This window comes from Raphanus sativus, chromosome 7 (assembly GCF_000801105.2).
Source record: "Raphanus sativus cultivar WK10039 chromosome 7, ASM80110v3, whole genome shotgun sequence".
NCBI classification, from domain to species: Eukaryota; Viridiplantae; Streptophyta; class Magnoliopsida; order Brassicales; family Brassicaceae; genus Raphanus; species Raphanus sativus.
In genome coordinates this window covers 22,639,730-22,663,611 of record NC_079517.1, presented here as the reverse complement: position 1 = coordinate 22,663,611, position 23,882 = coordinate 22,639,730, and the positions used below count along the sequence as shown (strand labels likewise).

General features: G+C 37.1%; 3 protein-coding genes and 1 pseudogene across 3 annotated transcripts; 3 read left to right on the top strand and 1 right to left on the bottom strand.

Moving 5' to 3' along the window:
* The first annotated feature begins 2,074 nt into the window (after positions 1 to 2,074).
* LOC130497602 (uncharacterized) lies at positions 2,075 to 4,328 on the top strand. The gene is made up of 2 exons (XM_056990540.1): positions 2,075 to 2,381; positions 3,585 to 4,328. The coding sequence occupies exon 2, from the start codon at positions 3,585 to 3,587 to the stop codon at positions 4,260 to 4,262; it is 678 nt and encodes a 225-aa protein (XP_056846520.1). The 5' UTR covers positions 2,075 to 2,381; the 3' UTR covers positions 4,263 to 4,328.
* A 4,031-nt stretch (positions 4,329 to 8,359) lies between these two features.
* LOC108832881 (F-box protein At4g00893-like) lies at positions 8,360 to 10,209 on the top strand (annotated as a pseudogene).
* Positions 10,210 to 10,621: 412 nt separating this feature from the next.
* On the bottom strand, positions 10,622 to 11,058 carry LOC108832882 (uncharacterized). Its single transcript, XM_056991447.1, has 2 exons — positions 10,795 to 11,058; positions 10,622 to 10,735 (listed from the first exon to the last, which is right to left on the bottom strand). Exons 1-2 carry the CDS (start codon positions 11,056 to 11,058, stop codon positions 10,622 to 10,624), a joined length of 378 nt encoding a protein of 125 aa, XP_056847427.1.
* Positions 11,059 to 21,793: 10,735 nt separating this feature from the next.
* On the top strand, positions 21,794 to 22,252 carry LOC108832883 (uncharacterized). Its single transcript, XM_018606338.2, has one exon. The coding sequence runs from the start codon at positions 21,794 to 21,796 to the stop codon at positions 22,250 to 22,252; it is 459 nt and encodes a 152-aa protein (XP_018461840.2).
* The last annotated feature ends 1,630 nt before the right edge of the window (positions 22,253 to 23,882 follow it).

Sequence of the window (23,882 nt, the reverse complement as noted above, 5' to 3'; positions counted from 1 at the left end):
ATTGTTTAAATTAAACGATATACAATTTAAAAATCAATAAATATGTTAATTTTGAAATTTGCATTGAAGGAGTATTGAGACCTTAATATTTCAATTTTGAAATTTGCACCCAAAAAATACCACATCAATCTTTTGAGATTAATGGTTTAATTTTTTTGTTACATCAAATATACAAATGTTAATAAAAACATATGAGTAGGAAGTCTCGATAATAAATATTTATATTAAAATATACTATATATTTATGTCGATATATTTGAAATATAATTATATACCATATAAAATAAATAAAATGATTTTTTTATTTATTTACCATTACTATATTGTAAACAAGAGATAATTTTTTCGATTTACAATCTGAAATGGTAACATTTTTTAAACTTCAGCTCATTGTTTTTCTAAATTGGCTTAGAACAATGTTTAAAGATTAAGAAAAACTTATTCTTGGGTTCACCCCCTGTGTTAAACCTCTAGGTTCACCAACCAATAAAAATCAGTTATTTCACAATTGATATCTTTTGAAAAATAAAACAAAATATTGTCAAATTATATTATATTTTAAAAATAAAAAGTTAAAAATAAATAAAAACAGTAATATATGCGAATTAAAAAAAATTAACGTCGTCGTCAAAACACTGAACCCTAAACTGTAAACCCTAAACCCTTGGATAAATCTTTGAATAAACCATAAGCCTTAATTTTTAAAAAAAAACTAAACACTAAATTTTAAAAATACTAAATCCTAATCCTAAAAAGAGTTTAGGAATTTGGATTAAAGGTTTAGTATTTTTAAGGTTTAGTATTTTAGTGTTTAGTTTTTTTTTTATTTAGAATTTAGAATTATCAAGAGTTAAGGGTTTACCCAAGGATTTAAGATATATATTTTAGGGTTTAGTATTCTTGATGATGACGTTAAAATATTAAAAAAAATCCTGCATATACTATGGTTTAGGGTTTATAGTTTAGGATTATCCAAGGGTTTAGGATTTATGATTTAGGGTTTAGTGTTTTTTCAAAATGTTAAAAAAAAAAATTTTAAAGAATCTTTTTTGTAACTACTATTATTTTTTGTTTTTATTTACTTCTTATTTTATTTAAAAACATAATATAAGTTGACAGTATTTTGTTTCTTTTTAAAAGTATATCGATTTTGAAATAATTGATTTCTATTGGTTGGTCAACCTACATGTTCATCTATGGGATGAACCCAAAATAACTCATTAAAAAATATTTATTTTTGGATTCACCCCCTAGGTGAACATTCTTAATATATTCGAACTAGATTTATATACTTAAATATATTAACTATTTTTAAATTTAATATCTAAAAGAATATACAAAATATATAAGACATTTTAAAGTTGTCCAAAAAACTTGGAAATATATACAAATAGTTATAAATGCATGTGTAAAATAGCTAAATGATACTTAAAATACCTAAGTACTTAAAAATATTTATTGATTTCTTATCCATATATTTAAGCAAACCAATTTTTATGTTAAATTTAAGTATTTTGCCATGAATTATTCAAATTTATATGTTATATATTATTTTTTATTTTTAGATTTTGAAAATTTAAAGTATATATCAACTTTAATTTTTGAAAAAAATTACCGAACTCAAACCTGAACCGAACTAAATCTGCAAGGATTCGAATCGAATTAAATGGTATTCCAATGCCCACTGCTAATAAAATGTAAAAAAAAAATTATTGATTAAAAATATATTGTTTATAATATCTAAGTACAATATTTTCTTTAAAAAAATACTCGTGGATTATCATATAATTTTATATTAATCTTTATATGAAATGTGTTATGAATATTGTGTGATGTCTATTATGGAATGTTCTAGATTTACTTGATTCCTAAGTTTACTTGCTCACCAAGTTCTACTTGGTCTCCAAGCTATTGTATACCTATATAAAGGATACATTACTCAATGAATAAGACACACCAATTCCTATCTTCTCTTCTCTTCTCTTCTTTATTTACAACACGTTATCAGCACGAGACTCTAAACCCTAGCTAAAATCCAGCGACCACAAAACCTTAATTTCAGCCGCAACTTTAAACCGTCATATCTCCCTAACCGTAAGGATCCAGACGGCGAGTAATATATCAAATTGAAGCTCTTGACGAGACGAATCCAGCGCCGCAGACCACGCATCAATCCGACTCCAGACGCGCCGTCACCTCCCAGTGCAAGCCGCGCCGTCAAAGATCATCCAAAACCCTAATAGCCGCCAACTCCTTATCTCTCTTAATTTCGATTTCTATTGTTCTTAGATCTCATACTAATCCAACTTTGAAACTTTCATTGTTGATTATTTAAGGTTTCTAAAAGAGGAACCAAGGAGAAAAGATCGGCAAAGATTAAGGTAAGATCTCAAGAACCCTAATCTTTACTTGTGGTTCAAGCAATTCGGATTTCAAACTTCTCTTCATCTTAAATCCGATTTAAAAATTTTGTGATTTGATTTGGTTGATTTTAGTTCTTGTTTATTTTAAAATCAAAACCCTAAATCCTTAATAGTTTTACATGACTTTAGTTTTGTATGGACAACAAGTGATACCCCTTTAAGGATGACACGCTATATGTCCAAACAAAATTTAAGGTCAATGTTTAACCTAATCCTAAAAACAGATTTGAATTTTAAACCCTAATCCTTAAAGTTTAAATCTGATTTTAAGAAACCCTAAATCCTAAAATATAAAGCATGTGATTACATGACTTTCGTTTTGTATGGACAACAAGTGATACCCCTTTAAGGATGACACGCTATATGTCCAAACAAAACATAAGGTTAATGTTTTCCACATCTTTTGGTCGATGATGCACACCATAGTGTGGCTAGACCATGATTTTCTTTTAAGTCAATGATGCATACCAATAGGTATGACTAGACCATATGAAGTAAAGGTCGATGATACATACTCTTAAGTACGATTAGACCATAAAACAAAATCAATGGTCGATGATGTTCACCCTCAGGTGCAACTAGATTTTTCATCTATGATTCACGGTGATCATCCACGATGATCTGCGTTGATCTATGATCCATGATGATCCTCGATGATCCGCGATAATCTACGATGATCAGTGATCCAAGGTGATCCACGGTGATCCTCGATGATCCACGGTGATCCACAATCACCGGTGATGGATGATGCGCACCACAGTGCAGCTAAATCACGATCCGTTTTATTTGGTCGAGGATGTGTACCGAATGGTACTACTAGACCTTTAAACCGCATGGATCGATGTAGCATACCATATGGTATGGCTAAACCATGCACTCTTCCATCCCACTATTTTCAAGGGATTTATAAATCAAATAAGTTGATTAAGTGATGGATGAGTTATGAGAAAGTAAATTTCTAAAGAGAATGCAAACTGGCCGTATGGCCCTCTTATTTGTTTGCTGGCAATGTGATTTAATTGTGTAATAGCCGAATGGCATTGGTCACACAAGCCATATGGCTTTATTGTTTACTTACTGGCCGAGTGCCTTTTATTTCTTGGATAGCCAATGGCATCAGAAATTGTATGTACTAACACAAATCATTTTGATATGATTCAGATGTCGAGACTCCATCACTCGGATTACCCAGCCCTTGATCTCAATGGAGATAATTACCTTGATTGGGCGATGAACACTTCAGCCGATTTAAAGTCTAAAGGACTTGGGAAGTGTATCAAATACGGCAATGATACCCTTGCATATGAAAGGCGTAGAGCTGTTTTGATAATGAGAAAGCATCTCGTGAAGGATCTGTATGATGAGTGCAGTTACATCAACGATCCTTACGATCTCTGGTCGAGATTGAACACCATGTTCTTCGAGCCACTACTAGATGAGTCCATGAAAGAATGGAAGGCTCTGAGGTTCCAGGATTATGAATCCGTGGATGACTATCACTTTGATCTTATGAGAATCACCTATAGTCTTAAACTATGTGGTGTAGTGATAACAAACTATGACTTGTTAAGCAAGACTCGTGACACGATCCATTCAAAGGAAGTGTTGTTATCACAGAAGGCTAAAGGTTTCACAACCTATTACGACCTTCTCTCATACCTTTCAGCTCTTGAGGAAAAGAAGCAGAAAAGGAAAGTCAACCTCGACAAACTCGACTATGTTATGGAGATAAGTGCCGAGTATCAATGTGAGATGATATACGGTGATGCTGAAGAAGCTAAGAAAAGAAAATTCGGGTGGACTCATATAGATGATGAGATTGGTTTATTCATTGAATAGAGAACCAAATGTGAGCCACGTCCAAGATGTTATTATGGACTGGCCGGCTATTGTTTAAGCTTTTGACATTCTGATTTCATACTTATGATTTGGTGTTTTGTTTTAAATATAATTTGTCATTCAAATTTCATAGCATTAATAAAAGTTTTTCTTTTATCTTGATTGATTTGCTTGAAAAATATTTTTGATTGACAAATGAGAATGAAAACTCGAGAAGAGTATGTCTAGATCACCACGCCTAAGGCATGGCCTTAAGAGGCAGAAAATTTATCACCTAAAACCCATTGAGAAAGACCCAAAATCCCCACTGGCCATGGACAAGGATACCACAATAACCGTGGTTGTAGATCCAATCATGGTCGAGGAGGGAGTAAAAGTCGAAATGGCATTACAAGCCACATCAAAATGGTTTCAATAATAAACCAATGGGCAAAGTAAAGAAAAAGGAAATGTTCCTTTAGCTAATGAAAATCGCCAAAGGCATACATACAAAAGAGGTCGAGACTACATTCTCCCTACTGATCTAAAACTATGCTAAGGATCAGTGTGATAAGGCATAAAAGCCTAGGTAACCAGTAAGGTTCACCAACGAATTTATACACTTTATGGCATGACCGGATTAGCCATCCTGGTCTGAACTTGATTAATAAGGCACAAAGAGTTATCCCATAAGATCTCACGTTGTGAAACATGTACACAAGGGAAACTCAGTAGGCTTCATTGTTCCAAGCAACACGAAAGTATAATCTGATCATGAGGATAGTAAGAACAAAACCCGTGATCATGACCAGACCACAAATTCGTGTATCATGGTCTAAAACCATGCTGACCGTCCAAGCATTACGTTTAAGTGAGGACAAACAAACGTACTTTATAGCATGTTCATGAGGGGGAGAATAAACACTCCGTGTGGTCCATGACCATACTATAAAACCCGAACATGATAAGCATGGCTGAAGGCCATAAGGCATTATAGCTTGGCCGTAAAAGGCATAACCTATAAGGTTGAGACTTCAAAAGTCTATAAGCTTGGGTACACCACAAGAATACATGTATGAAAGATAAGTTACATCAGGACATATAAAGTGAGCATAGATATTCCCGTCTAAAGATGATAAAGGGTCATAATCCAGATATAGACCATCCTAAGAGTCTATGAATAAACCACCACATACCTATGTGCCATCTAGGATGGAATACCTCATCTAAGGATGAGATGAAAATCGGGAATATATGTTGGATAAGAGAACATGATCTTTCTCCCACGAATTCAATGAGACCATGAGCCAAACAAAGGTGATCATATTGTGGCCAAGGTACACGGATTACATACAAGATGAATCCGACTATCCAACATCATGGAGAAAGCTATAAGCTGGTAAATAGAAAGTGAAAGTGGAATGGTTTTAACCATCCAAGTCTTGGCAAAGATCCTCGGACCAGATATATATGTAATGGACGTCCATAAACAAAGAAAGAATGATAGCCAGACAGACCCGAAAGAATGACTAAGTCATACCAGCTTAGCACCACTATATAAATGTCCTAGTAGAGACATAATCAAGTTGCTGTAGAAGTCTATACAAGATAGACAAGTATGTTCCATATACAAGGAACCTCGGATAGAAAGAGATAAGGTGCTCATAATGATAGATCCGGGTTCATGAAAGAGAAACCATACTAGACAATGAGATAAGACCGGCCGGTCCTAAGGTACAGGTATCATACAATGTAGCCTTGCAAACTACAAAGTATTCAATGATCCTGATAATAATAAAATCTCAATCGATTGTATCATGTCTAGAACGCGATAGAACGCGATGGAACATTATATAAAGTGTCGACACATACACACACTCATAAGTGATAAAGAGAAAGCACTTGAGCATAAGAGATATGCGAGGATCACTAACCCACGTAAGAGTACTCATCATAGAGAAATGAATGGGACGTGGAGTTATAATAAAGAATGAATATGATGGGCGTATTGGCCAAATACATAAGATAGACGCCATCTAACCAGTGAACAGATGAGTCTTGTGAGGAAAAGAAAATCGTGAGCAGTAGAACATGAAAGTACAAACAAGTGGTCGTACATGTTGCTACATAAAGCATTCAATGGAATGGCTTGATCACACAAGGATACTCACAGGGACTAAGGAACAAGGAAATAAATTCCTAATGTGGTGAATGCTACTACCCAATATCGAAATCTGGACATCTAAGAAAGATGTAGTAGACATTGGATATCTCACTGGATATAAAGGTAATATAAGATACCTTGAAAGATGAGAAAGAAGTTCTCATAGAACAACATCGTTCCTGCGTTGTTCATGGACTGAAATGCAGCTGCATACACACGATATGATAAGACTAAGTGATGCTTAGTAGAAAGTTCTATAAGAACGTTTCAAATCAATCCATATAGTAGTCAATATATTCCTTGTGTTTATACTTAAAGAAAGGATGATTAAGATGATTGATTCTTGGAAAGGCTATGAAGAGACTACGATGATCTATAGTAGAGATCATTAGCCGTATATAAAGGTTGGAATCTATGATCCAACATACCAAGAATAGATTGATCAAATGGTCTGAGAATCCATCAGATTCACGACCAAAGGGAACCATACCGACTAGGATCATGTCCGACCTAGTTCGACCTTAATCATCACTGGTCCCGACCAATCCATCCCGTCCAGCTTGTTCCGACCAGTTCCTCTAGGTCTTAAATCCGACCTAAACCATCCAAGTGAGAGGAACGTCCTATTGACCAAAAAGTGGCTTAGTTTTGATTAAACTTCAAATTATAACACAATAGCCACTTCATGAACAGACCGTGGACATATACTAAAAGTTCATAAAGAGTTTTGGTCAAAGGATATGAATAAGATATATAGTGGACAAGAACATAATCCGGATGGATTATGGATGATGTCTTGATCCGGACAGATCATGGACATACAAAGACATTCATGGTCGAATTTATCTAAGAGAGATAAACCATATGATCCGAATGGACCATGAATATCATGAAAGCATTTTGTTGATGCAGATTACCAGTCCGATCCACACAGTGCTAAGTCCCAAACCGGCTATGTTTTCACATATGGAGGCACGACCATTTCATGGAGATCAGTCAAGCAGACTATATCAGCCACATCATCCAATCACTCGGATATATTGGCGATCCATGAAGCAAGCAGAGAGTGTGTCTGGTTGAGACTCATGACACACCATATTCAGACAGCATGTGAGATCACGGATGGTAAAGACGAGCCGACCGTTCTTTACGAAGACAATGCGGCCTGCATAGCTCAGCTCAAAGATGGTTACATCAAGGGTGACAAGACTAAGCATGTTCTCCCCAAGTTCTTCTTCACCCACGATCTTCAGAAAGAAGGAGAGGTCAAGGTACTCTAAGTCAGATCCAGCGAGAACTCAGCCGACCTCTTCACTTAGGCATTACCAACATGCACGCTCAGGAAGCTTATGCAGCAGATTGGTATGCGATCACTGAGAAGCCTTCAGTGATGTTCACTTCAGGGGAAGTAATGCGGCTGTACTCTTTTTCCTATCCATGGCTTCCCGTTTTTACCACATTGGGTTTTTGGGTTTACCATGGAAAGGTTTTAACGAGGCAGTATTCCAAACGCATTACAAACTCTAGACGGTTATGGCATTACAATCTCGGTTTTTAACGAGATAGCATCTTACACGCATAATGGACATCAAGGGGAAGTGTTATGAATATTGTGTGATGTCTATTATGGAATGTTCTAGATTTACTTGATTCCTAAGTTTACTTGCTCACCAAGTTCTACTTGGTCTCCAAGCTATTGTATACCTATATAAAGGATACATTACTCAATGAATAAGACACACCAATTCCTATCTTCTCTTCTCTTCTCTTCTTTATTTACAACAAAATGTAAAATTTTTGGCCGTAATATTGTCAATGCAATATTTTCACAGTTTATGGTATAATTAACTAGTGTTAAAGAATTAATATTAATATCATTAATACATTTGGGCAAGTTAATTAGTTAAAATTAAAAGAGGTAATCGACAGCTGATCAGAGGGAGGTTTTAAATCGATGTCTGGAGAATTACCTGCGTTGTTTCACCTCTGCTCATCCGCGTTCTTGGCACAAGTTTCTGTTGTGGGCAGAGCTGTGGTATAACTCCACCTTTCATAAATCTTTGGGGTGTACTCTGTTCAAAGCAGTTTATGGGAGAGATCCTCCCTCACTTGTTCCTTTTGAACGTGGCTCTACAACCAATGCGGACTTGGAAACAATGTTGCTTGAGAGGGATCAGATGTTGTTGTAGATCAGAGAGCATTTACTTCGAGCGCAAGATTTGATGAAGAATAACGCAAACAAACATCGACGTGACTTGGAGTTTACAGTGGGAGAGGATGTGTTTCTGAAACTGCGCCGGTATAGGCAATCATCGGTGACTAAACGTTTGTGTCAAAAGTGAGCTGCGAAGTACTATGGTGTCCCTTCAAAGTTTTGGAACGCATCGGCAATGTTGCTTATCGCATTCAGTTTCCTTCTTCTTCAAAAATTCACCATGTTTTTCATGTGTCTCAGCTCAAGCCAGTTCTGGGTGCTAACCATTCTGTGAATCCCTTACCTTCGGTTCTTAATGACTTGGATGAGTTCGTCGTTGTTCCTGAAGATTTATTGGAGGCTCGTTACAGTGCTGAGGGGATTCTTGAGGGCCTAGTGAAGTGGTGGTGCGGTCTACTGGATCACGAGAACTCTTTTGGGTGGATGTGAAGGCCCTAGTCTCTCAATTTCCTGACTTTGAGCTTGGGGACAAGCTGCATTCTGCCGCGGGGGTATTGATAAGCTGATGAGAGTTTATTTTCGAAAGAGGGAAAAGAGTTTGAAGGTGAAAGACTCTGAATCAGGAAGAGGCCTTGCCGTTGCAGCTGAATAAATATCTCGAGTCTTTGTATTTTCATTTTCATGCTTGATTGTTCTTGAGTCGTTATGAGAGACTTTGGTGATCGTGATGAGATAGATCGCTGTGAAATTTGAGCATCGATGTGTGGATTTATCATTTCGTACTTGGATTCTCTATTTCATTCATTGATAAGGATTTGGAGAAGTGTTTTACAAGTTATCGAGTTCAATTTCTTATCAGAAGCTGCAGTATCTGTTTGTTTGAACTCCGCGATCCGGTACGATCGAAGTTGTACACTACACATCTTCCAGAGCTGGCTGAATCAGCTGTGTGTTACACAAAAGAAGGCTGGTTACTTATGTACACTTCTATCTCCAAGGACATGTTTTTCCTCTACCCGTTTACTCGGGAGCTCGTAAGCTGCCTATGTTCTCGTTGCCATACCAGGCAATCGCGTTCTCTGCTCCTACTACATCGGATAACTGTGTTTTGATAACTTTAGAGTGTTACAAGAGTTCAAGAGAGAAAATACTTATAAACACTTGCCATCCTGGAGCGACTTAGTGGATCACCGAGGCCTTCCCTACTCATTTACCGTTTTATAGGCATAGCAGGCTTGTCTATCTCAATGAACGATTCTATTGCTTTACCATAGGAGGAGGCTACTTGTATTCCTTTCACCCATCTTCCCGGACATGGGTTTGTCATCAAGATGCATATGTTCTATCATCAACTATGAGGTGAATGGGACAAGAGAGAAACTTTCTTGGCAGAGAGGAAAGGAGAGCTCTTTCTCATGTTTGCATGCAGTAAGGAGAAGCCACTAGTGTTTAAACTAGTCTCTTCGCAATGGGAGGAGGTGACTATTACTGACCTTGAAGGTTTCACAGCCTTCTTTCAGTTCTTATAACTCTGAGTTGAGAAGAGGAACAACCTCTGCGTCCCATGGTTTGGTGAGAAGCGCAAGCGTTGTGTATTCTACTCTTTTGATAGAAGCAGCTGCAATCCGCCTCAGGAAAGTTTAAACTAGTCTCTTCGCAATGGGAGGAGGTGACTAGTACTCAACTGATTAGCTTTTATCTCTTTCAAATAGAAAAGCAGCCGTTCAAATATGTTAGTTTTGTCTTTTATTTCAGTTTACACTTGAATATTTCTTGTGCTAAGAGAGAAAATATCAAAGCAACCTCTGTTCTTACAAATGGCTAATCGATAAGATACACTTGTGCCGTACAGTTGTCAACATTCGAAAATTTTATTGTATTGATTCATACTGGAACAAGTAACAACATGAAATCAACATAGACATTTTTTTTGTAACACAAGATAGACAGTATTGAATATTCAATTACACAACTTTTAAACAGTAAAACAAAACCTAAACACAACCGAGATAACAACACAGCGCTTGGTCGTACCCAACAACCACCGTCTCTATATGTTTCTCAATCGAAGTCAAGATCAAAATCGTCGTCATCATCGGGAAACCTCGGGACGATAGTATCAATCTCGACTCGTATTCTCTCAATCTCCGGCGAATCAGACACGGACACGTGTTTCTTTAAATCCAAGATATCAATAGTTAGCGTATGAACGATGTCAGAGAAAGAAGGAAGACGTTGGCTTCTATCTGCTCCCTATCACCACCGATGAGCCACTCTCTATCGAACTCGTGGGTTTGACGAACGATTCGGGTTTCTAAATTGCAGAAGTCTTCAAGATCGTCGTCTGAATCTGAATCTGAGCTTGGTTTTGGGGCTTTCCTGTAAACCAATACGAAATCAAAGACAAGGTTAGGGTTGTTGTTGAGGTTGTTGGTGAAGACTGGGTCGAAGGAGATGAAGGAGTCGGGTTCGTCGTCGCAGTATCCAAACCAGACCATGATTTGTTGTTGTAAGAAAGATTGATGACTTTGAAACTGGATTCGTTATTTATTTAGGGATGAGAAGTGAGAGAACAGAGACGGTTTAAAGAGAACAGAAAGAGTTTAAACTCTGAATAACTTGTTTAGAGCCTAGGTTTTGAGGTGGACAAGTATGCTCATATTTATAGTTTTTTCTTTTCCTTTTTTCGTTGACCCAATTTCCTTTTTGTTTTATTTTATTTCCTGTTTTTCGTTGACCCAATTTTCATTTTGTTTTATTATTATATTCCCTTTTTACTCATGTGACTCCTTTTTCAATTCTCGATACCTCTTTAACTAATTAACTTGCCTAAATGTGGAGAAGTATACTCATATTTATAGACTATGATCCCCGCAACCGCGCAAATGTTTCATTTCATTTATATATATTCATAGATATTTGTTTTATATAATTAGTGGTATATATTGACGTATACTATCTATATAAATATTTATATAATTTTTTTAATACAATAGTTTTATAGTTTACATTTCATAATTAATCAATTGTTTCAAACTTTCACATATATTTAAAAACTAATTTGTAGGTTTAAAATTAAGGGATTCCAAATATACCTAGATTACCTTTCAGAAATTTTATTTTTATTCATTTTAGATAATATATTGTTATATATTTAGTTTTAAGATATTTTAATTTGTATACATGTATTATAGAATTTATTATGTGAAACCCGTTTTACTAACATACTATATTATTTTAACATAAGTTTTTTATTTATGTTTGAAAGATTATGATTATAAATAAATAAAAATTAATAGAATTATTATTTCTGTTTTATAAATGATAAATGAATATATATTAATGTATAACAATATTTTAGTATTAATTACGAAATTAGTGAAAAATTATATCAAATTTTAAGCACTGAGATCTGTTAAAATCTTTTTCAAAAAATTTGTTGGATTTTATATATATATATATATATATATGTATATATATATGTATGTATGATTAAAGTAGTTACATAGATATTATGATTAAAGTAGCTACATATATATAATCTAAAATTAAATGATAGGTATATTGTAATTAATAATTCCTAGAAGATGGTCCACTTTAAGTATCACACATGTAATAAGTCATGACTTCTCTTTTAAGGGTTGTTCGTTTCACCATCTGTCATCTCCATCTAGATGATTGATTTGTATGATTAATCCAGATGATCCATTCAGACTTTATGGAATGTTTGTTTGTCCATCCAAATGGCTTATTTAGATGAACCATCTAAATTAAATTTATGTTTGTTTCTCTATTTCAATTTCTATCCAGATGAGTTCAGTAAATAAATTACTAAAATACATTTGTTTTGATTTAATTATATGTTTTATATTAATTTAACTATATCAACTTTAATTATTTAGTCTAATATATTTACAATATAATTATTTCAAATTGAGATTTTTCGGTTTTGACGGAAAAATATGATTTTTGGTTTTGGCAAGAAAACACGGTTTTGTGATTTTGGTGAAAAAACGTATTTTGAGATTTTGGCAGAAAAAGTGTTTTGCGGTTTTTGACGAGAAAATGTGTTTTTGGGGTTTGCGGGAAACCGCGTTTTCGCGGTTTTGGCGAAAACACATTTTTAAGATTTTGATGGGGAAACTTGTTTTGGCGGTTCCGGTGGAAAAACGTATTTTTAGGATTTTGGCAGGAAAATGCGTTTTAGCGGGAAAACATGTTTTTGTTGTACTGGCTGAAAATCGAGTTTTGCGTTTTTTGCGGAAAATCACGTTTTTGCGGTTTTCGCGGGAAATCACATTTTTGGGTTTTTGGCGGAAAACCATGTTTTGGCGGTTTTGGTGGGAAACTGCATATTTGTGATTTTGGCGGGAAACCGTGTTTTGGTGGGAAACCGTGTTTTGGGTTTTGGCGGAAAACTGCATTTTTGCGGTTTTGGCATGAAACCGTGTTTTGGCGGGAAACCTCGTTTTGTCGGCTTTTGCGGGAAATTGTGTTTTTGCGGAAAATATGTTTTTGCGTTTTTGTCGAGAATTTTGCCGTTTTGGCAAGAAAATGCGTTTTTGCTGTTTTGACGAGAAAATGCGTTTTACGGTGTTGGCAGAAAAAAATTGTTCGTAGTTTTGGTGAAAAATGCGTTTTGTGGTTTTGTCAATTTTCGTTAGTTATAAAATAATATTATGTTAAGTTTATACTTTGTAAATTATAATAGGGGTATAATAGATATTATGTTATTTTGAATGAACTATCTCTATTCAAATGATCCAATTTGGACCAGCAAGTTGATTTCAAAACTAAGACTAAATTTTTAAAACTCATTAAGATGAACCATCTAGATGACTTGTACTTTTAATGTCTAAAAAACAAAAGCTCTCATCTCCATCCAGATGATTCACGAACAGCTCCTTAATAGAATAGATATTAATCTAAACTATTAAGACTGAAGTACAAATAATACTTATCCCTTAAAGTTACACAAATATTACAATCTCATGCCACTGTCATCTATACTGTGACGTTTCATTTAACATTCTTTATTTCATTATACATTTCGTTGACTTATCTTTCTTATCCAGTCATTATATTGTCTTGGGCTTACCTAATATTCATGGCCCAGATCATTGCATTAAAATTAACAAGACTCACTCAATTAAATAGCTAAAACCAAACCATAAGTACAAAAACCACAAACATTCAAGTCTGAATATTTTGGAACACGTCATATTCAGAAGCATTAAACATATTTTGTAATATAATTAAATCTGAAATGTAACGGTCTCCTTGAAATTGTTTCGTTTAAAGGAAGGATAATTAAATTCAGTCAGGACATGAAACCAAAAGGGAGAGATTATATTGATTCGTTACCGATCGGTTACATGCAACTTGATTGTTCCTTTGTTTTCTATATCAGACTTCTGTTCTGATTTGTCCTGTTTTGGTATTCCAAACATCGGTTGATTTATATAAAAAAGATTAACATAAATAAAATAGTTATAAGAACCTAATCATAGAAACTCAATTTAACCTAAAATATATATATATATATACCTCAATCAAAAAATCTAACCTTAGAAGTGTTGTAGTAAGCGTAGATCGATCAGATTTCTTATAGTGAAAACATAAATATAGTTCTCTTGAGCTTCATATATAGATCAATCGACAAGGGTTTCGGTGAGTACCAAGAGAAAGACATAGAGAATCTTATAATTTCAGGAAAAAAAAAAGACAGCGAGAATACTAAAAGTACAGAATAAAAAGTCAAGAGAACAACAAAAGTCGGTAGCTTTCGTTTCTGTTTTTTCCCTGGGAAAAAAATATGGGCTTAGATTAATATTTTACAAATTTTGAAGTCCACTATATTGTGTAATTAGAAACAATGTTATTTGGGCCGACTCTTGATCATACGACTATTGTCTAAATAATGTATTTGTATTTAAAAAACTCAATAAAAATTTTGAACATTATATTCAACTGTGAGAGATATGAGTCAGATTACTTAGGTTCCAAGTTAGCTTATGATCTAGGTTAAGCAGAATATAAAATGACACAGGCAATTTAACGAGTTCCCGGCCTCAGGCGCGGTACATCTCGTGGGAGAACTTCTGCTCCCAAAATCCACTAGATCAAAGAGACTCTAGCAACACCAAACTTGTGTGCTAGATAATAGTTTACAAAGAACCAGATACTCCTAGCTAGAGGATACCAACAAACTCTTAGATACAATAGCTTAAGCCTAAGTGATTGATCTTGTATTGTTGCCTCTTGCTGTCCACCAGATTGATCTGATTCTAATTGCCGTAAACCCTTGAGTGTTTTTCCTTGACTGCGTTAACCTAATCACAATACTAACATGTCTTATATATATGTGTCGTATTTGATCAGGTGCTGCATAAGGTGTTTGGGCCTGCTTGATACTTGGCCCAATAGGAGTGCTGTCTCTGGCCCATAATGTATTGGTGAGACCCAAGCTTCACAAATCTCCACCAGCTTGGATTGAGCCCACCAATGGCCCACTCTGCAAACTTGTGCCGACAGCATCTCTTGTCTCTTTGTCTTCTTCGGCGAAAGCAAAAGAGTCAAAGTGACTCTCTCTCTCTCGGACCTCCTCCATCGATCTGGACTTGGTTTCGCCGTGGTAGATCTCCGATCTTGTCTGCTACGCCGAGCACACATCTCTTCTTCGGAGGCAACCCCTATATTCCTTTGGTCGCGAATCTCTCTTTTATGACCTCTCGACGCTACCTTCGTCGTGAGTGCTCGGAGCTTTGTCGAGCTCCGCCGAGAACGATCTGGTCGACTCCACCGCACAGGCTTCGTCTTTCCACCCTTCACTCTTCCCATCGAAGTTTTCTCCACCCAAAGGTGATTCGCTTGTCAGGGAGAGATCATAGCTAACTCCGTCGCCTCTCTTCTTCAATATCCTCAGGTACATCTAACCTCTTCTCATCATAAGTCGATTAGGATCATCTGTTAAGAATATCAAACGAATCTCGGGAGTTGTTTAGCTAATCTGTGGACATCGTTTCCTTTTTTTTTTTGTTTTGCATGTCTGATTTTAACAAATCGCGTCTCTATCGCCGGATGCAACTGAGACCCTGACATTGCCTGAGCTCCTATCTGAGCTCCCTCATCACACTCCACCTCTCTCGTAAGGGTTGTATAACTTACTAACCCTCCTTGTCTGTAACCTCTGTTGAACCTGACTTCTTGTGCTTGATTTCCAACAGTCATCTCAACCCTTGGTTCAAAGAACTCCGAGGCGTTCCTGTGTTGTGACACACAAGTGGCTCTGCGAGTCTTAACACAGACTGTAGTCTTCTTCAGGTAATTATCAGAAAATCCCTTTTGTGCTTTGTGATATACTCGAGTTAATCACTAACACTTGTTTCCTGTCCTTTACTGTAGAAGTTGCTTTATCTGAGATGCCTTGGTGATTGTCCGTAGAAAGTGACTCAACTGATACCATGAGTCTTCTGTAGCCTCAAACCCGTGACTGTTTGATGCTTCCTCCTCCACCTGAATCGAGTACTCTTCTCGATTCTAGTTATGCTCCAGGTACTTCCATCTAATTCATATCACGGCATTTCCTATCTTCTTTGACTCCCTTTTTTTTTCATAAACACTAACCATGCTTGTTACTTGTGTTATGCGAGGATGGAGTCATAGCATTGGAAACACCTGGAGCTGCTTCTACCTTCTCAGTGAATATTCAAAAGTTCACAGCAAAGCTGGAACTTCTGACCAGGTACTGTTTTGGTTAGAAAATCTGCAGGGTTAACACTAGTGTGAATCTTGTTTAGAATAATGTCTCCTGCTTCCACTAGGTCTCGAATAAAATTGAACTTGGTAGCTATGTGCTTAGTCTTCTCGTGATTGACTGGATTTCTTGCTAGGGATAGGGCACTTTGAGAATCACAATATAGTTTGATTCCCTGTTGTTTGAAACCGAGTTCAGTGCATATTTCCTTTAGCCACATTGCTTCTTTAGCTGCTTCATTCATAGCCATATATTCAGCCTCTGTAGTAGATAATGCCACAACTGATTGTAGACATGACTTCCATGATATGGTGTTCCCTCCAAATTTGAATGCATACCCTGTCACTGAGCGGCTTCTGTCCCTATCTGTAGCGTAGTCTGAATCTGAGAAACCTTCCACGAGTAGTGTAGTATTCTTCTTAAATGTCAAGTTCAAATCACCTGCTCCTCGTAGATACCTTAGAACCCACTGAACTGCTTTCCAGTGCTCCCTTCCTGGTTTACTCATGAATCGGCATACATAGCCTACTGCAAAACCCAAATCTGGTCTAGAGCCCACCATAGCATACATTAGGCTTCCCACAGCACTAGCATAAGGAATTCGTTCCATCTGTGATGCCTCTATCTTCCATTCATCGTCAGTTATGCTTCTCAATTTGAAGTGTGATGCTGTAGGGGTGATCACAGCCTTAGAGTCCTGCATTCCAAATGTCTTTAGGACCTTCTCAATGTACTTACTCTGAGATAGAGTCAGTGTTCCTTTCACTCGATCTCTCGTAATGTCCATTCCCAATATCCGTGATGCCTTTCCCATGTCCTTCATCTCAAATTCACCACTCAGCTTTTCCTTAAGATCTTTGATTACCTTCTTGTTTCCTGAGGCAATCAGCATGTCATCGACATATAGGAGTAGATAGATAGCCTTGTCGGTTTGAACATCCCTCATATAGACACACAAATCCTTGCTGCAGCGATCAAACAACTGATCCTTCATGAAACTGTTAAACCGATGATTCCATCTTCTAGGGGATTGTTTTAACCCATACAGAGACTTTCTCAGCAAACACACTTTGTTCTCTGTTCCTGGCTTTATATATCCCTCAGGTTGTTCCATTAGGATTCTTTCTTCTAGGCTTCCATGTAAGAAAGCTGTTTTCACATCCATCTGTTCAAGTTCCAAGTCTAGGTTTACCACAATACTGAGCATAAGTCTGATAGAGACATGTTTCACAACTGGTGAGAAAATCTCATTGTAGTCAACCCCTTCTGTTTGAGAATATCCTTTAGCCACCAATCTGCCCTTGTATCTTTCATCCTCAACTCCTGGGATGCCAGGTTTTAGTTTGAATAGCCACCTGCATCCAACAAGCTTTGCTTTTGCCGGTCTGTCAATTAGGTCCCAAGTCCGATTCTTCTTATGGGATTCCATTTCCTCATCGGCAGCTGCTTTCCAGAGTTTCCTTTGTCGGCTTCTCATTGCCTCTGAATAACTCTTAGGCTCCTCAATCTCTAAATCCCCGATAACATTGAGCGCGTAAGCTACAAAGTTACCATCTTCATACCTGGAAGGAGGTCTCACGTTCTGTCTCCTCTCTCTGTCACGTGCTAGAACATAAGTGTCTAGGTTCTCTGGTTCGCTACTGCTATTTTCAACTTCTTGAACCTCTTCATGAATTCCTGCGTCGCTATTACTTCCTGAGTCGCTAGAGCTATCAGAATGTGATGATGATTCTTCTCCACCTTGATCGGAAGTACCTTCGACATGAGGAGAAGGTCCTCTGATCAAATCATCACTAAAAGAAACCTTTTTCTTGGTTTTCTCCTTGCGACTGGGGTTGTTACTCGTGGTAGCTTCTGCACTGGCTTTTTCCTTAGCAGTGGTGTGCTTGTATAATTCATCCTCATTAAATACCACGTTTCTACTTGTTCTACACCTCCCTTCGTCTTCTATCCAGACCCGATACCCTTTAGTGCCCATAGGATATCCAACAAATACCCCTTTTATAGCTCTAGCTCCCGTTTTAGCAGTGCAGCCGAATGTTCTGAGGTGGTTTAGGTCGGGCTTATGACCAGACCAGACTTCTTCAGGCAGTTTGAACCCTATGCTCGAATTAGGTGACCTGTTAATCAAGTAGATGGCAGTGGATGCAGCTTCTGCCCAAAAACTTTGGTCCAATCCAGATTCAGCAAGCATGCATCGCACCTTGTCCATAATCGTTCGATTCATCCTCTCTGAAACCCCATTCTGTTGAGGGGTGTACGTGCAGGTCGTGTGTCGTTTAATCCCAGACTTCTTGCAATAATCATCAAACTGTCTGTTACAGAATTCAAGACCATTGTCAGTCCTTAGACACTTTACCTTCTTCTCAGTTTTATTTTCAACTTCAGCCTTCCATTCTCTGAACTTAGAGAACACCTCATCTTTAGTAGTCAAGAAATAAATCCACACTTTCTTAGAATAGTCATCAATAAAAGTAACAAAGTACTTATTTCCAGCTAGGCTCTCAGGAGTAGAAGGAGAGCCCCAAAGGTCAGAGTGGATATACTCTAGAATCCCTTTAGTGACGTGCTTAGCAGTAGGAAACTTCAGTTTATGTGATTTCCCAATGATACAGTGCTCGCAGAAATCCAGTTTCTTAACATCCTTGTCACTGATAAATCCCTTTTTGACAAGTTCAGACATGTTGTTGAGATTCATATGACCCAGACGTGAATGCCATACATTAGTCATGTTTCTCTCAACCTTAGAAATGTTAGCTTCTCCTCGAAGAACTGTTCCCTGTAGATAGTATAATCCCTGCTGATATCTTCCAGAAATAACCGGCTTATTGTCTTTATAGAAGTTGACCATAAGGTCCTTACCTTCATAACGACACCCTGCTGTCTCCAACATTCCATAAGATATCAAATTTCTGCTCATGTCTGGCATATATCTTACTCCTGTTAGAATAACTGTAGACCCATCTGCATTCTGAATTTTTATCTTTCCGATTCCCTGAATGTTGCTATGGGTGTTATTGGCCATTAATACTTTTCCCCCTTTAAATTCTTCCAGGTCAAATAGCACGCTCTTATCTGGAGTGATATGGAATGAGCATCCGGAGTCCATTACCCACTCGTCTCGTGCGTACTGTGTGCTGACTGTGAGTATCAACGGTTGTCGCGGTTCCCCTGCCATATTGGCTGAGTCTTGAGCTTTGGGAGCTCTCTTATCTGGGCATTCACGCTTCCAGTGTCCCTCTTTCCCACAGATGAAGCAACCTTTGTTGTTTTTGCTGTTTCTGGGGCGTGATTTAGATCTCCCATGTCGACTCTTGGATCTTCCTTTGTAGCCCTTCCCATTATTCCGGGTGTATCGATTGTCTGATCTGCCTCTTTCCACCATCAGACTGTCTCCACCTGACCTGGTAAACTTTCCACTTTCAGTCAACTCCCTTTCTTTTGACCTCGCGGCACCAGTAACCTCTGCTAGGCTAAGTGTGTCTCTCCCGTACTTAAGTGTTTCCTTGAGTTGATCGTATTTGCTAGGTAACGAGCTTAGCAATAGTATGGCTTGAACTTCTTCTGATACCTCCACTTGCAAGTTACTTAAATCTGCCACCAACTTGAGAAAATCATCCACATTCTCATCAATAGACTTTGAATCGATCATTCTGAAAGTGTAGAACCGTAGCTGTAGGTAAATTCTGTTAGGTAGAGAAGTCTCTGTATATAAACTGTTAAGTGTACTCCACATTGCTGCAGCAGTCTCGCAATGTTGGATTTTTCTTAAGACCTTGTTCCCAACGTTTAGTACAATCAAGTCTTTTGCTTTCTCTGATTTCTCAAACTTTGCAGGATCAATGGCAGGTGCAGGCTTGACGATTCCAGCAAGCCCCTTTCCAGTATCTTTCATGGCCGATTCTGGTTCATCCTTAGTATCAGGATCGTCTTTAAGTAGCCTCTCGTCAGTGAGAATGGCTTTCAAGCCAAGTACTCCAAAGTGAGCCATCATTCTCACTTTCCATAAGGCGAAATCACCATCACCCTCAAACCGGTCTATCTCAATCCTCTCCTTCGACTTCACCATCGAGCAGGTACTGAGTATAAACCTCCTCTCTCTCTCCTAAGTAACCTTGATGTATAACCGGAAGCTCTGATACCACTTGTGAGAGATATGAGTCAGATTACTTAGGTTCCAAGTTAGCTTATGATCTAGGTTAAGCAGAACATAAAATGACACAGGCAATTTAACGAGTTCCCGGCCTCAGGCGCGGTACATCTCGTGGGAGAACTTCTGCTCCCAAAATCCACTAGATCAAAGAGACTCTAGCAACACCAAACTTGTGTGCTAGATAATAGTTTACAAAGAACCAGATACTCCTAGCTAGAGGATACCAACAAACTCTTAGATACAATAGCTTAAGCCTAAGTGATTGATCTTGTATTGTTGCCTCTTGCTGTCCACCAGATTGATCTGATTCTAATTGCCGTAAACCCTTGAGTGTTTTTCCTTGACTGCGTTAACCTAATCACAATACTAACATGTCTTATATATATGTGTCGTATTTGATCAGGTGCTGCATAAGGTGTTTGGGCCTGCTTGATACTTGGCCCAATAGGAGTGCTGTCTCTGGCCCATAATGTATTGGTGAGACCCAAGCTTCACATCAACTTTCAGGCAAAATATTTATAATACAATTTAATAAAACCCTCCACCATTTTAGATAAATAAATTTATTTATAAAATTAATATATTTTGCAAATAATATTGAGCTGAAAGTATATATAAATTACATTGAAATTGAAATAGTGTAATAAAAAATTGTTTAAGTGATACTTAATATGAAATAGAGAAAATAATTTATTATTTATTTTACCAAATAAACTAAATAAAACACACAATTAAGACATGATCTCATAGTTTATAAATTAAAGTTGATCACATTGAACAAGACACACTAATATCAAACTTAAATAACATATGAATGTAATTACAAACAACTGAATTTATATCATTTAAAAAAATTAAAAACATATTATAATGAAGAATAAAAAATTCGCGCGGGTGCACGGATCAAAAGCTAGTTAAAATTAAAAGAGGTATCGAGACTTGAAAAAGGAGTCGGACGAGAAAAAAAGAAATATAATAAAACAAAAAGAAAATTGGGTCAACGAGAAAAAGGAAATAAAAACTATAAATATGAGTGTCTCCACATTTAGGCAAGTTAATCAGTGAAAATTAAAAGAGGTATCGAGACTTGAAAAAGGAGTCAGATGAGAAAAAAGGAAATATAATAAAACAAAAAGGAAATTGGGTCAACGAAAAAAGGAAAAAAAAACCTATAAATATGAGCATACTTGTCCACCTCTAAACAAGTGATTCAGAGTTTAACTCTTTTCTGTTCTCTTTAAACCGTCTCTGTTCTCACTTCTCATCCCTAAATAAATAACGAATCCAGTTTCAAAGTCATCAATCTTTCTTACAAGAACAAATCATGGTCTGGTTTGGATACTGCGACGACGAACCCGACTCCTTCATCTCCTTCGACCCAGTCTTCACCAACAACCTCAACAACAACCCTAACTTTGTCTTTGATTTCGTATTGGTTTACAGGAAAGCCCCCAGACGCTCAGATTCAGATTCAGACGATGATCTTGAAGACTTCTGCAATTTAGATACCCGAATCGTTCGTCAAACCCACGAGTTCGATAGAGCGTGGCTCGTCGGTGGCGATAGGGAGCAGATAGAAGCCAACGTCTTTCATATTCTTGAGATCATCCAAGTTCCTTCTTTCTCTGACATCGTTCATACGTTAACCATAGATATCTTGGATTTAAAGAAACACGAGTCCGTGTCCGATTCGCCGGAGATTGAGAGGATACGGGTCGAGATTGATACTATCGTCCCGAGTTTTCCCGATGATAACGACGATTTTGATCTTGACTTCGATTGAGAAACATATGGAGACGGTGGTTGTTCGGTACGACCAAGGCTGTGTTGTTATCTCGGTTGTGTTTAAGTTCTGTTTTACTGTTTAAAAGTTGTGTAATTGAATATTCAGTACTGTCTATCTTGTGTTACAAAAAATAAACTGTCTATGTTGATTTCATGTTGTTACTTGTTCCAGTATGAATCAATACAATAAAATGTTCGAATGTTGAAAATTGTATGTCACAAGTGTATCTTATCGACTAGCCATTTGTAAGAACAGAGGTTGCTTTGGTATTCTCTCTTAGCACAAGAAATATTCAAGTGTAAACTGAAATAAAAGACAAAACTAACATATTTGAATGACTGCTTTTCTATTTAAAAAGATAAAAGCTAATCAATCTTCATGCAAATAGTCTAAAACTGACGCAGCGTCAAGCTGATAGACTCGAAGATCGTTGATTCTCACAGAAATGGCCACTCGACGAGGACTCGATGATCGTTGATTCCGAAGAATAGCCGTTCAAACGAGGGTTCTTGATATTCGTTGATTCCAAAGAATGCCGAAGACAAGGAAAGAAGAACTGAAAGTTCTAGGGTTTTTATAAATTCAATAATCAATAATGTTTACAAAGCTATAGATCAAACTATATATACTAGGCTAACGAGATCTTAACCATATCTCCACATTCTAATCTACACAAATTGTACTTATCCTCGTAATTAATATAATGGCTAAATAAAATAGAAACTGTACAAACATGCATATCCCGTAAGCTCATGGTCCATAGTATGCGCTGCATCAGTCCCTCCGGGTGAGAAAAAGATTCGTCCGCGAATCTGAGTCGTTGTCCAAGCAGTCGCAGTGTGCAAAAACCATTGTACTCGTTGTGTCTGAACCGAACACACCATAAATAATGACTCTCCCAAATAAATGATGACTCTCTATTAAGGTTCTGAACCATTCTTCTCCCAGATAAGAAATTATGTGACGTCATAAGAAAAATCACACATATGGAAATACACACAGATCTATGTCTCCCGTTAAAAGCTTCATATGGAAACGGTAACGGTGATAGGACGACATGGAAAGACACCATCTGCATAATTACGAAGATATGTTTAAGATATCTTGATGCTGGGAGGAACCATGCCGGACAGAGAAACCATGACACCACCTTGCCAACTAATCCACAAAGCAAAAAGCTTCCAATTGAGAGGGAATATGACGAGAAACAGAACAGCAATGCACGTAGATCTTCTTTGTCTGCAAAGAGAATCTGACGGTGTAAGCAATGAAAGATGTGATGGTGGTGAGGCATCATGTCGTCGTCCAAGGCGATACCGTTAATAACGCCACCAAAGAAATCCAAGGCATCATGTCGTCGTCCAAGGCATCATGTCGTCGTCCAAGGCGATCTTCTTTGCTTTTCTCTCAACGTTTGTAGAACTCTCAGAACAAGAACATATTACAAAACGTAATGTTTCTTCTTCCAAAGCTTTAGTATAACTTGTAGAAGACTTTGTTGCATTAACATTTCTCATGTTCCACGCCTCATGTACACATGTGATCATCGAAGGCTGTGCCGTTAGACATCTTGCGTACGTTGGAAAACAAATTATTTCCAATACCTACATCGTCGGTTTTTTCATTA

Excerpts from the sequence above, each read along its gene's own strand:
- LOC130497602 (XM_056990540.1), top strand. The coding sequence starts at position 3,585 with ATGTCGAGACTCCATCACTCGGATTACCCAGCCCTTGATCTCAATGGA.
- LOC108832883 (XM_018606338.2), top strand. The coding sequence starts at position 21,794 with ATGGTCTGGTTTGGATACTGCGACGACGAACCCGACTCCTTCATCTCC.
- LOC108832882 (XM_056991447.1), bottom strand. The coding sequence starts at position 11,058 with ATGGTCTGGTTTGGATACTGCGACGACGAACCCGACTCCTTCATCTCC. Across the intron at positions 10,736-10,794 it reads GGGAGCAGATAGAAGCCAAC|AAACACGTGTCCGTGTCTGA; the intron begins GTCTTCCTTCTT and ends TTGGATTTAAAG.